Source organism: Strix uralensis, chromosome 12 (genome assembly GCF_047716275.1).
Source record: "Strix uralensis isolate ZFMK-TIS-50842 chromosome 12, bStrUra1, whole genome shotgun sequence".
Taxonomy (NCBI): domain Eukaryota; kingdom Metazoa; phylum Chordata; class Aves; order Strigiformes; family Strigidae; genus Strix; species Strix uralensis.
This window is the reverse complement of record NC_133983.1, coordinates 10,136,138-10,151,343: the sequence shown is the minus strand read 5'-3', so window position 1 is coordinate 10,151,343 and position 15,206 is coordinate 10,136,138. Positions and strand designations below refer to the sequence as shown.

Below are 15,206 nucleotides of genomic sequence, written 5' to 3'. Positions count from 1 at the left end.
CCAAATTGCTGGAAATCTCAAAGTTTTTGAGATTTCAGTGTAAATCACTTGTAATTTCAGTGTAATTTGTAGCACTACATGTGGCTAAGCATACGCTAGACTCCAACATGTACTTTGCTAGCACCACAAACTTGAAGCATGTTTGATGTACAAATAAAAACTCAACTGTTAGCTAGCATGTTCTCAACACACAACTCTGGCTTGACTGTAATACTAAAGAACTACATGGTTAATGATCAAGTTTTATAGGCAGTGGAAGAGGCTAGAAGAAGAACAGTTCCACATTCTCATCAGCTGTACTTATGTCAAAATATGTAAAGACAAAATTAGCAGTCTTATGCCATCTAGGAATCATGTGAGAATCATTACTTACAACTGCCTGTTCACTGTATTTCAAAGAAAAGCCACAGATACAAAGCCTTCTTTCCAACATTTTGCCCATGTTTGCAATGTGCTAGTAATCCAGTCAGGAACAAGAGTAACCCAAAAGACACAGATTGTGCAGATCACTGGGAGCACACCTCATACAGAGAGATTGTATGAGAAAAATTACTTGCAGCTGAAGCTTTAACACTGATCGTGAACATTCACACTTGCAAAAAACATCGCTCAAACCTTTTCAATCTATTCTAAAAGTAAAATTGAGTGGGAGAAAGCAGAAAAAACCTTGTAAATCGGATTAAAAATGACAGTATTATTAAAAAGTGTTATACGTTCAAAATGCAATGCTAATATATCGTAGCATAAGCACACGTTTTAAAACAAATGCACAAATAGCAAACGGCATCTCAGTGGTTACTCCGAGTTTCACTGACCCTGAGGACCCAGCATCTCACTGAATTGTGCATTTACATGTAGACATTGTGCTGTCTGCTAATTCATAATGGTGATACTAGAGTTTGCATAGTTTCAGCTCTGACAGTTAAGAAATTGCTGTAGCAGTCTATTAGATTGCAGCCCTTTCAATCTGAACCAATTGGATTACCATCTCACATTGGCACAGACCTTTTGTGATGGGGGCGAAAAAAAAAAAAAAGGAACTCGATCAATTAAAGAGAAATATACATAAAGTACCTGGGCTGAATAGGCAAACAGGTAGCAGGCCCTACAATAAAGGACAGAACATAACCCTCTACTACCAAATTGATTTTTTTAAAAGACTGATAGTGAATTATGAAGTTTTCATACTTTAAGGAAAAAAGTTAAATACATAAAGAACTTCTTCCCAAACCAAGATGTATCAGAGATATGCTTTTAAAGCAAAAATGCATATAATTTACTTAGGAGAAGTAAACAGAGGCAAAACCCACTCAATCCGAATTTTCAAATTCCTTTAAAAACAGAAAAAGGTGTCAGAAAAGTGGTATTTTGCAACCAAGTTCAAGGGTTATTACATTCATTGCACACACTTGTACAATGTACTTTCCAACACGGGCTCTGAAAGAAAACAGGGACCTGGGGAAATGACAAGTACCGTGATCACTCAATTCAAAACTGTTTTGTAATACAGCAAGAAAAAGTTGTAGCTCTGAAGAGCAAAACAGCTTTTGGTGGGCGTATGATTCCAAATCTTTTTATTTTCAACAGCTGTGTAGTTCTGTTGCAGTGTAATCTAACTTCTGCTCCCTTAAAAATAAAACTTGAATCACCTTTTTTTTCAGGTGATAGACTGATTATTATAACTTATTACAGTTGTGTTAAATAAAAATAAATTGTTTTCTGGCAAATAGAAATAACCTAACTACGCAGGCTAAGACAGTGAGAAGAGTCTAGCTTTCATAATTCTGAACCCGATGCCACATAAAAGCGAGACACTTCATATACCACAAAGTCCTTATGCCTTGAGAGCCTACTGTTCTCTCTTGAGAATACACATTCTAAACTAGCCGTGTTATTACACACCTTCTGTCACTGCAGTTTTCCCAGTTCTCTTCAAAAAGGTGAGAAAAAAATTGTCCTCCACACAGTACACTAAAAGCAAGGAAGTTTTTCTCAATTAAGTATAAGGCACCTCTTGTTTAATGCAATACATCCTAATGAAGCCTGATATGCTTTTAGGCTTCACCATATATATAGTTCTCTCACATCTTTCCCTCATGGCTTTACAGAGTTCTCATTCTCCTTTCTCATGAGCCTTTCATTTAAAGTTCTAAAGAATAGTAAGAAATTAAGAAGGAAAAAGCCCTGTTATGGTAGTGCTCAAAACAATACCCTGCTGGAGCAGGCAAGGAGACTACAACCAGTATAACTGAGTTTGATATTCAAACAAAATGAAGGTTTGTTTGAAAGCTGATTATCTTAAATTTATCTTCTGAAGTAATAAAATGATTAGAATTCTTTTGTCACTCTGCCTTTAGGTGTTCAACGAGATGGTCTTGACAGAGACAATTATAATAAATTACTAAGATAATTATGCATTATTAAAAGAACAAGTGTCAGATGCTTTTAGAAAATGTGAATCACAACTTCAAAAAACAGATGCAAAGAGCTTTTACAGATGATTCAGATACAGATTCTGTGAACATTAAAGAAACCCTTATAACACTCTCCTTCACATTAAAGTGATTCTGACTTTAAGTGTGTCTATATCCTTCCAAAGAATCCATATTCACACCTCCACTGCAAGAAAAGCATTTAAACACAGCATGCCAGGAAGCCACACAAAGAGACTTCCAGGCCACATCTGGTCTGACAGTGCGGTCTTCTATCTCAAAAGGAAAGACTGTGTAAAATGTACTAACTGAAATCCAAGCAGGAAAAAAAAGTGAGATTAAATACAAAATGAGACCTCCTCTGCATGTTAAACAAGTACTAGCACTGAAATTCCTGTTGTAGTTTATGCTGAGAACTACTAGTTCCAACTATTGCATATCATTAAAACAAACTACGAAGCCTGACTGTGCAGCTTGGAACTATCTAACATTGCACATTTAGAAAGCTCATATGGCATTAAACCTTCACATGCCAACAAATGAAGGGGATAGCAATAACTAAAGCAAGCCACTTGTGTGACTAAATTTTGGGTTGAGAGTTCTCGTTATATTAACCATGAACACTGTCAAACAAAAATTCAATCCTGAGGAGATTAAACAGTTTAACAAAGAATGAATAAGCAACTGGCATGTGCACCACTCCTCTAATTTTATTATTGGAAAGAAAGCGAAGTAATTCTTAATGTACAAGTCCCTTTGACAAAAATTAATATGAAGCAACATCATTTGTTTCCCCAGGAGATGTTAGCATTTGTCAGCAACCTGTGAAAGAACTTGGCAAAATATGGGAAACAGATTCCTCCCTCCCCCCCGTCCCCAAAATGGACACTGCTTTGGAACTACACTTAAAACTAAATGGACACAAATATCTCACTGTATCCAAGTCATAATAAAGACCTGGAGAGAAAGAAATAACAGAATTAGTGTTTGTATTTTGGAGAGAGTCAAGAACGCATATAAAGTTACTTAAGAGTACTGAGTAACACATGTCAGCCAAGGCTGTAACTCCACCAGTCTCAGCCCATCACACAGCACTCTCACAGGTGCCAGGACATGCCAAAATGCTCTAAAATATTTTGTTCTTGCAAAATTACACAATTTAATCCCAACTATATCTATATTATATTATTTATTATTTACCCCATGCAAATTCAGAGAAAACAAGAACTGTATTAGAAAAAATATCCTTTGGATTTTTTATAATACCATTGTACAATTGTACCCAGCTACAATTTAGTGGCAAGGGGATGGGAAACAGTTCAGAAATGTGGGATTTCTGTGGATGTCATAGCAGGACACATGCCTTAATGATCAGGAAATGCAGCATTTTAAACAGCAAAAGGAACAATATGAAATGATGGTATATACTAAATGACTGTGTGACAGGGACGAACAGTAAGGACGAGATGCACAGAAAAATAATCTCCCAAAGGGGTCAAAGATGAGTTTGAAAGAAGAATTTGAAGCCACTGTATTTAAAAGTTTCCTATGTGGTCTTTACACAATTGCTTCAACTTAATGTCCTATTCTCAGATCCACACCATGACTGCAAAAATGAATGATGGTTAGTTATTAAGGCAGTCAGATGGGTGGTCTGTAGAGCAACATGATCTGTTTATAATAAACGTGAATTTACACTTTTTTTGTTTGGTTGGGGTTTTTTTGTGGGGGTTTTTTTGTTTGTTTGTTTTTGTAACACAGCTATGGCCTTAAATGTCAACAGGGGATCTTTTTCTAGAAAGAACTGTCAAAAATGATAGAAATCTAAAAAACAGGACTAATATTAAACTGAAAAGGTATCACTGAACAGCACTGCTGGTCACCAGTTAACAAATAAGGCAGATTTAGCTTCTAAATACACTTCCATAGACTCAAATACACAAGTGGCAATTAACTTGGTATGTGTCTATGCACTGCTGTTTCAGATGAACTGAAGTGCGTCTGTTACTAAAACAACTTCTTCCTTAAAGTGATTCAGAATTCTTTACTACCGTCAGCTTTTATATCTTTTTCACCCAAACTGATCACAGTAAGAACAGTTTTCCTCATATGCAGAGCGTTTTAAACACAGATGTATTGTCTTCCTGCATCCTAAGATTCTTAGAGAATCCTTTTATTGACTGCAGGAGCGCTAGTATATTTTCACAATGCAGTGCTCAAAAGACAACTGCTTTATAAAGGAGTTATTTACTGAAATGCACCATTAAAATTTTCCTTTGATATATAACTAGTACATCTGAGGATGCAATATTCTGAAGAGAAGGAAAAAACTAAAGAAATTCAGATGCTAAAACAAAGTTCATACACAAAACTAAAAGCTACAAAATTGAAATGCAACTGCAGGCAGAAAAGCAGTGCTTTTAAGATATCATCAGCTGCAGGATAATCAAAGTCTACTTTAAGCAAAAATCTTTCAACAAAATACATTTTGCACAGTGCGATGAATGGCTTTAAAAAACCCCAAAGGTGGGGCACACTGTTATCCTGTTCAAACGTAATTAACTGCCAATGAGCTATCATTTCCTATGGTAGAAATTATCATTTTCCTCATTATGTCAAACAAGTAATTAACGTACGTGAAACAGTTCAATTACTTAGTAAAGAGAAGAACAGAGAAGATTGTTTTAGGATTATTAGTTGGATAACTGGATTTTAGATATGAGGAAATTTGAGTTCAGGTCCCTAAAAGACTTGGATAGAACTTTAATAATCCCAATCCAGGCTTTGCCAAAAAGTAAATTTGTGTAGTAGGAGTAAACACAGACTTCCTAAATTAGGGAAGACCACACAGATAAAGACCCAGCAGCAGCCAAGAAAACAAATGGTGAATAAAAGATAAAGAACTGAGGTGGAGTTGTCTAAATGCTACCTTGAGAAAGTAAGAGCTGTGTTGTATTTACTTACAAGGACACTATCAACGGTACGATCAAGTTTGACTTCAAAAAGTTATTTTTTATTCTCTTTACATATAGGCTGCAACAAATTTCTTTGCTTAAACTAAGCAAAATCAATGACTGATTAATCAAACTTTTACATTTTTAGATTAGTTATCACAAAGGATGATTTATCAGTCTGCGCTATCCAACTGAACCAATCATAGTTGAGTAGCAGTTATAACACTAATTTCCTATAAAAATGAATTAATGGACTGCATAAACAGCACAATAAAATAGTGACCCAGAAGCAGTTAGCATATTTCTTTAATCTTCAAAGTAACAAAACCCAGTAGGTTTCTGTGTCCAAAATATGGTTTACATCCATCTCGTTACTAAAAAAAAATTGGTCATTTTCAGAGCGCCCCACAGGAATCCTTAAATTTCTTTAACAAATACAAAATTTTCCACTATTTTAAGTGGCAATTATTAAAACTCTTTATAATTACAATTATTTATCAGGATTCTAGCCAACATCTATGATTTCCTCTAAAGACAGTAAAAGCAGATCTTATAAAAAGCCTCTGCTAGCGTACAGATAACAACAACGGAGGATTAATCATTTTTGCTATAGCAACCACTGCACTGCAATTACCATAGTGACATGAGAAGAATAGAAAAAGTAATAATGAAGAGCTCTTACTTGTTTGGAGCAATGTGTCAGCCAAATAAGTGCAGAATCCTCTAGTGCCCAGCTCTGCTCACCTTAATCAATTGAAATGCCATTTGTAATAAATATGTCACAAAGCATTTCTGATTTATTTTTAAAAGGGCAATACAAATTTGTCAATTGTTCCCTGTCCTTTGGTCAGGTTAATGTACAAATCATTGCTATCATGTAACAGAGGGGAGTGCTACTTATTTTAGAGGTTCCAATTTAGACATAAAGTCTAAGGTCTACCACATTACCATAAATATATTTGTATTTATATACCTGCTTTTGCATATTCTTCCATTAAAATATACACCACATATGTATATACAGAAATGTAGTAGACCTTACAGATACATACATATAGATGTATACAAACATACATTTGTATATCTTTTTCATGAAAAAACCCCCTTTGTTTTTTTGAGTACTTCAGGAACACTTGGTGCTAAGATTACACTAACATCTGTGACAGTTTCTCATGAGTCCCCTAATTGCTGGTTTTCCCACTCCACTTATCTAAATAATTTCTACTCGATAGCTGTTGTTCAACCTGCTTAGTTTAAGAAAGGAAACCTTACCCAAAATTAGTTGCCCTTGTAGGTTCTCGGGACCTTATTCAAAGCTCTCCCCTTTTTTCAAATGACAGGTAAATATTTATGGCTGGAAAGGGTACTTCAAACAGAACTTTTGGAAGCAGGAAATAATGTCAGAGTCACCTTTTGAAACAATACACATTTTGTAAGATGTAGGTGCGATCAATAAATTAGAATCTGGGACTGCAGAAGCGCAACAGTGCACAAATAGAAAGGTGGGTGGTAAATAAGAAGGTGACAGCACAAATTACATACTCCCAAGCTCATGTCTGGACCTGACATCAATCCAGAGTGTAATATGTGCAAGGTTAAGTAAACGAGAAGTGGCAGAGAGTGAAAGCACAGAGAAATATGGAATCCTTTGAGACCTTTTGCGAATGGCAAGGCTGGCACATTCACTATGAAGTACAGAAAATGTCAAGAAAGGGGAAGAAAATAGAGGCAGGCAACACAGAGGAAAGTAACAGGCTTGGGAGCGTATACTGAATGCGTTTCTAGTCACAGCAGCTGTATCCCAGTGCCAACAGTGAAGACGCTCACAGCATTCACAGCGCAGAGTGAGGGCGCTGTGCTATGTTCTGCTGAGTATATCACACAGTTTGGCAAAAGCTACATAGGTAGAAGGTAGCGCAATCCTCTCACACATCTCATTTTACATTTTCATTGTGCTGTTTTGATTTGTTGTGCAATGAAACCTCTTTCAAGCCCCATTACAGATAGCCAAATTACTATATCAAACTGAAAACCATCATACCTTAACTTCCTTTGACTTACAACAATCATTATTTCACCATTTTTGAAATGGAAAACTGAAAAAAGGAGATGTTCAAGTCTGACAAACCATTTCTACTAAGGCATTTTCTTTAACTTCAGCTCACTACAAGCAGAATCTGTATGATAAATGCCTACCTTTTGAAGTATCTAAACATATGCAGACATAGCACAGTGGGTAAATGTAGTTACTCTGATACAGTATTATTCTAGTAATGTGAGATTTTGCCTCTATTGTTAGACTGGTGCAGAACAAAAAATACTAGATTGGAAATGCATGTGAGCAGAACTCAACTAAGATCCTCCTTTGCGTTAAACTTTTTTTTCCTCCTACTGATTACTGTATAGCCACTCTTACACAAAACCATTTCACTGTAGGTAGGATTTTTTGGCAGTGGAGGGCTATTAGTCAACTTCCTTCAGACTGCATTTCATAAAGAACATGGAATTTAGAATTATATCCCTTCATTACTCACACACATTATTTAGGACCATATTCAATATTCTCTAAAACTTTGTTCAATGAGAAAATAACTATTTATTGTCTTGATTATTTTAAACTAATGCTGGGAAGATGAAAAGAAAAATTGAGGCACTACTCCATTTCCTACCCACTGTTACAACAGAAGAAAGATTGAAGTCATAATAGTACTCAAATAGTAAATTTAAAATCATAAGTATTTCCATAGTTGTCAGAGTAAACTGTTCCTCTATCAAAACACACACATATATCTATAACACTCTTTTCACTTGCTTAGGAAAATTAACAGGCAGAAAGACCATTAAACCATTCCCCATCCTTCAGCCTGGATGAACTTGTGTGATCTGGAATGAAGATAAAGATGATAGTGTGTATGTAGCTGTTCAGGAGAGGAAGCAAGACCCTCATACTACAAGATCTGTGCTGGGTGTTCTCTCTTAAGGATGAAATGGCTGAGATCCTTCAGAATAACCAGTTCCAAAAAGTCAGTTTCTGAAAAGCCAGCATCTCCTCCCATAGATGATACTGATGATTCCTTGCCTCTCTATCCACTTTACCATGTATGCTGACTCTCTACATTTATTTGTATGCATTTCTTAAGTTCCTGCACACATTTTCTCTCATTATATTCATCCTTACTAGTAAGATAGCTCCACTGTTGCCTCACACTAGTGCTTTGCCTATGCATTTGATGGTAATTAGCAGAATAGGTATTAAACTGGTGATGGAACTCAAAACAGCAGCCCCCCATGGCTAAGCTAGCTCTGCTGGCCATTGTCTTTCATAACCTTGGCTGTACCAAAACCACACTGTGTACTGCGCTGCTAGATCACTGTGCATTCAACTTACATTTTCAAAATTTTAACAGTTGAAAAAATCAACTTCTCTTTGCAAAGATATCCCAGGGTTTATTAAAATTCCATTAATTATGATAAATTTCTAGAATTATATCATTTGGGCTCATTAGGTACCTAACATAGAGATAAAATTATTTTACATAAAAATTGCTTTCCACATTGCCATTGTTAAAAAAAAAAAAAAACAACCCACCAGATTTCTACTTAGTAGTTATTATGACATTATTCAGAACATCAGCTTGGAAAATGGTTCCAAAAAACCCAACACTTTTGATTTTTTTAACCACAAAAACCATAGTATTCTATTATTTCCTTCAGATATTATTTACACAAGTGTTTAACGCTGGTTATATATAAACAGTTTATACTGTTTATAGATAAATAGTAAAAGATTTTACAAAATCTTTTACAAAGATTTTAGAAAATGTGTTAAACATTTCACAGAAGAACCTAGAGCACTGTTCAGCTTCTACCTTATTTCATTTACTATAGATCTGTAAGCCCACCGTAGTTGCTAGATAAGGATCTAAGGATAATTAACTATCCAGCAGATTCTAGTTACATGTCAGCGAACAGCTTTGCTAGAACTCCTAAAAATACTTTTAAGTGGCAGCATAGAGCAATAGAATTGGACTCTGGGTCTAATATAGAGTCTGACTTGTAATTTAAAAAAACTGTCATTTTCTTTAAAACAGATTTTAAACCAAAAATGATGCAACAAGACTACCATTTGACAACATTTAAAGACAGATTCAGTCTCACAATTAACAAGCATGCTGTATAGTACAGTAAATCAGTTCTTTAAGAAGTTATTTACATTCAATAGTGTCAGCTGAATCAGACCTGTAGGACTTTCCCTTAGGTTGCAAAATTCTTATTTTAATGCCCAGAGAAAAGTATTTTTTGGACTGCAAAACCAACATGTCATGACACACATTGATAAGCCACAATTGACTGAAAAAGTACATTCTAACAGAAAAATATAGGCTTTCACTAACCCTTGCAAAAATAGATTTACATATGAATTAAATTTTTCTTCTGTCCAAAAGCCTTCCAGAATTTTCAGTTACAACCATTAAGATTTTACCATGTTTCATCAATCTTTATTCAAGTCATTTTAATTCATTACATTTGGCTTTATTAGTTAGTACAAGTGAAGAATTTATGAACATATACTCAAATACTATCTTCTAAACAAGATTTGGAAAAAAGAACAAAATAACAACAAACAAAATACATGTCTGATAAAAGTAAGTTTGGCATTGTACCATGCCTCAAAGCAACGGTCCTTAAGTGTGGCACTCAAAAGTAGGTACATGTGATGCTGAATGTACTGGGATAGCCAAAGTGGAACTTAGTTGAATTTATTCATAATTAGATATTTCAAGATTTACAGTCAAACAGATATAACACCTTAAAGAAAAAAGTCAAAAAAACCCACTTTAAGAGCTAAACATCTTTACTTGTTCTTTCATTTAGAGTAGCTAAGCAAAATATGAAACAGAAAGGAACACTCAGGATAGTTTAGAGGAATAAAACTCACCAAAGTCTGCAAACACGGACTGTCCAATAACTTTCACACCACTAGGCATTTCTTTAGTTTCTTCAAGTTCAGAGAAGTTCCCATCCTATCAAGCAGAGCAAAGATGATGTAAAAACTGAATTGCAGACTAAGTGGTAAAATTTGTCTTTTGAACCAAAGAAAAGATACATCAATAAAAAAAGCACTTAAGTAGATAATAAAGAGATATCTCAGCTATGGAAAAAAAGGCACTCTCTGAAAAGTGGGACTGAGTTGTTGCATTTCTAATCCTTCATGGAATCTTATGGAAATACAGTAATAGTAATATTCAGATACAACTGTCCATATATTTTGTTGTGTTATGAGGAAGAGATTGGGTTATTTCAGCAATATAATCCAAATTATGAATAAGTGATTATGAATCCTAATGTGCATTTATGCAAGTTGACATGTGATTTTATAGATATATGTAATAAATAAAACCACACCTGCACACCTGTTAAAAATAGCTTCTGATTTTCCTTCTAATTAGGAAATAACTTGATTTTACATCAGGTCTGGTTTAGGTCTTGTTTTAATCATCTATTATTAAAACCTAGGCCTGCAGAAAATAACATTCCAGTATTTCATCAGAAAGACAAAAGAGGAGTGCTGGATCCTTGTTTATTGTAGAAGTGGATCACAACTGGAACAAACCCACTTAAAACGTTAAGTTTTCATAGCCAAGTGAGATGACCCAAGGCCCACTTTTCTAGTCGCTGCAACCAGCTCACATAAAGTGCTATGCACACAAGTATACGTAAAGCCATTGAGACATATTCTACTGTTTTGTGGATAATCTACAGTTATCCATATTGCTTACTCATGCCATATTCAGTTTGTAGACTTCATTGCTGTTGAAGATGCAACTCTGAAGACAGTTAGCACATGGATGTTTGCTATGTATCCTTACCTTGACATGTAATTTATAATTACGCAGATGAGAAGAAAAAAAATAAAATTGATGCAAATCATCTCCATGCAGAAAAGACGACTAGTCCCTGTGCTCAGCTGGCCAGAAAAGCATACAGCATATAGACAAATACTTTGAAAGCATTTTATGGTGCATCAGTGAAGGGAATTGCTTTGCCTAGGTTTGTAGAGCAATGTAACAGCTTTTAATGGATTAATTAGGGTATTTCAAGATTGATATATATGTACATATATTTTATACGTATGGCATTTTACTGGGTTGCTTGATTTGAAAGAATAGAATTCTTTTTTTCTAAAGATAAGCAAATCTATGCATGCAAAATATATAATGTAGGATAATATTTAGAATACATGAATTTGGAAAATCCAAAATTTGTTAAGAAAATTTAAAAAAAACCCTAACACCTACAGGGGACAAGTCAAATGCCTTGTGTAGTCACTAACACACAATACCTCAAGAATTAAATTCGACAAAGTAAAAAACTGTTCATTTTAAAGCTAGAAATACAGAATTCATGACCAAGTGCTTTTTTTTTTTTTTTTTTTTTTTTTAAAAAAAAAGCATCTAGAACAGCTTCCATTACTTTTGACTAGAAATTAGTATTCAGAGAGTATCTGGCAGCTAATAATATTGGGTTTTTTTTTTTACTTTTTAAGTTCAGTGGCTGGTTGAAGATGACCACGTTGTCACAGACACGAATACATTCTCCATTCTACAGTGACTCCCTGTGATATGACGGATAAATTTTCAGGTAAAAAAAGCCTCAAAAATTCATTCCTCAGCTAATAAGAAACACATTAAGCACTTTCTATTATAACAAAAAAGTAAACTTTTAACATACACATGCTAAGATTCTTAACTATAGTACTTTTAGATACAGCATTAGTATAAAGGATATACTTAGTTTCAAATCAACTCATTTCATTGTTATTAACAATGAGGTTCTTCATTGACCCTGGCCAGGTTAGGCAATACAAAAGCAGAATCTCAATAAATAATAAAAATAATCCATTGACCTATTTCTCCCCAACCTTGAATTGCATTTGTGATATTTGGTTAACATAGGACTCAGGATTTTCTCAACTGTTACTTGCATACATACTGTAACAGTTAGAAGTGAGATTTTGAGGTCCTACCCAAGACCTGAAGTTATAGTTCTAAGAAAGCTTAAAGAAATCAGATCTTTGAGACAGCAAGAAGAAAAAAATCTGATCAGCCTTTTCTTCATAATTACCATGCTAAGTGTCAGTAACCTCATAGAACAGCTGATCACACACCAGGAGTCCTGCTAAGGTTTATGAAGGCAGTCTGATTGATTTACTTAGTAGTCATGTTAAAAAATCTGCAGGGGAACTTATGCCAAGTAACAGATATCCAGTGATATTCTGCAGTCTAAATGCAATAGTGCAGTTAGTGCCTCAACGTTGGTTCCACTCATTCTTGAAACAAGGAATATCAGATGACTAGGGTTTTTTTTAACTTGTCTTGTGTTTTAACAGAATGGTTATTTGGGTTTTCTCTCTTACCTTATTTACCCATGTCTCGAAATAAACATTTTGTGAATCTGGTGATGTAGTGAGGAACAAATCTGCAAGGAAGGGAAATAAAATATTTAACATTAGACTACACACACAAATATTTGATCACTCAATAAAGATACTGAACTTACTTTAAAATATATTACCTATATAAGTTATAAATATATTATGTTCCAATCATGTTTAGATGTATATATATTAAGCAGAAAGATTAAAAAACAAAACCCCCCAAAACTGTTTTCATCCCTCATACTCTTCTGTATAAATAAATATACCTTCTGCACTCAACTTCTGCATTTGTATAGTTTATACATAAATTAAGTTAGCCTCACATGAGCTACTAAGTGCTGGGTGTTATATACGCATGCTGAAGAATATTTCTTAATAGTAAAAGACAAAGACAGACCTCAAAGCTAAGAAAAAGTATATGTAGTTATATTTTTAGTAAGTCAAAATTAAAAATAAAACCCTACCAACCATCCTTTTATTTGGGATATGTTGAATTAAGCAACAGATATACTGCTGACAGGAGGAGAGACGGAGAAATATTTCAGGCTTCCTTTACACTAAACTTCTCTTACACATCAAAACAGTGCAAAAGAGTGCTTCAGAGGATTTATCTGACAATGCCTACTTCGAGGAGCTTATTCATTGCCATTTAGGAAAGCACCCATATTAGGAAAATGGGAAGAAAAAGCTTTATAAAGGAGGTTAAAAAAAAAAAGGTGCAGGAGTGGTTAAGAAAAAAAAAATTATGAAGTCCAGATTTTAAGAAAAGTACTCTTAGATTTAAGCACTTGTTTTCTTTTTCATTGTAATCCTTCCCCCCTGCAATTTAAAATATCATTATTTGAGTTAGAACACAACGGTTACTTTGTAGGCAGAAAAAAAGTGATTTAAAAAATAAAAGATAATATTACTGCTTTACCCTGAGGTGATTTACTCAAAAGGCGGGTGGACCACTGTACAGGGAATTGCAAATGGCACAATAAGGGGTATTGTCTTCCAGGGGAAACCATAAACCCCCACACCAAGCAAACAAGCACCAAAAAAAAAAAAAAAAAAAAAAAAATCACATACAAACAAAAAACACAACAAAGATTTTGCTTACAGATTTCTCCCTGTCCCTGCCCAGCTTGAAAGTTGTACCATTTAACTCCCATGAATACCTGAAATGGCATTTTCCTTTATAGCATACATATGAAAAGCACGACAGTGTGCTTCATTGGAATGAATCATATTGATACTTGAGTATTTCTTGAAGACAAGAGACAGAAGTAATGGAAACAATCTGAAGATATCATAGATGTAACTTAGAAAACATATATCAACTTTACAATTTTAACTTTGTATGTAGAAGGAAGTTTGTGCAATATTATTACCATCAGATATGAACCAGAAAAATATTTAAAAATCTGATACATTCACAGGGGATAAAAGAGAAACGTGGAACAGAAGCCTAAACTCACTTTCCTACTGGCCAAAACGCCACTAAATCTCTGAAAAGAGTTTTTGAGGTTCAAATAAGTATTTCAAGTAGGGCTGTAGTACATCCATGCTATAATTTGTACTGTAATTTGCAACTAGTTATGGGCTATGTCACATACAGATTATGCCACAATAGGCTCTTTTAGGTGTTATATATAAATACACAGCAAATGACTAGCGTTTGATTAGCAAATATAACAGGTTGCCTAACCTTCAGCAGACATTTTGTTGGCACTGTAATTGTTTTCCCCCCACATCTCCGACTTGGTTTCACACACTGCAGACCTGACCTCTCACCTTTAACGGCTAAGTCAGTCCTCTCTCTGCCCCGTCCTCTATGCAAGGAGAGATCTTGGGGAGCACTAACTCAACATTCCAACTGGTAATGCTATGTTTACACATGTTTTGTGACTCTATCCCAGAATTAGACAAAATGGCACAGCTGCCAACACAAGACATAATTCATCCAGTATTATTGTGCTAGAAATTCAGCTCTGAACAGTTGTTATTACTAGGTTAAATAAATGCATCAAGTTGTTATGCAACAGTTATGCTTCTAGGGTGGAAAAAACCAAATACAAAAGGCAGATATGAGTTATGCTGGGAGTATTACAAGGTCCTTAGCTCTACATCATTTATTTAAGGTTAAAACAAAGTACATTAAAAAAAACCCCAGCAAAAATAAACCAGCTTTATTTCTTGACTAATTTAACATGTGGTGGAATTTCATTTAACAATTAATTCTTCATTTAAAAACCTATACTAATGCAGCATACTATAACAACATCTCAGTAAAAAAAAAATTTAAAAAATAATTTCTTCAATGGGAAAATGCAATACAACCTATAGTATCCTTACAGTAGAGCTTTTTGCATAAAGAGAAATGAATGTCCTTAACATCTT

At 34.6% G+C, this 15,206-nt stretch overlaps 1 protein-coding gene across 2 annotated transcripts in view; it reads right to left on the bottom strand.

Moving 5' to 3' along the window:
- Window positions 1-15,206, bottom strand: part of ITFG1 (integrin alpha FG-GAP repeat containing 1) — an 85,724-nt gene that overhangs the window by 48,085 nt on the left and 22,433 nt on the right. For both annotated transcript variants that reach the window (XM_074881274.1, XM_074881273.1), the window contains exons 7-8: window positions 12,804-12,865; window positions 10,326-10,410 (exon numbers count right to left, since the gene is read on the bottom strand). In XM_074881274.1, the coding sequence (XP_074737375.1) occupies window positions 10,326-10,410; window positions 12,804-12,865 (147 nt within the window). The remainder of the gene's footprint in view (window positions 1-10,325; window positions 10,411-12,803; window positions 12,866-15,206) is intronic.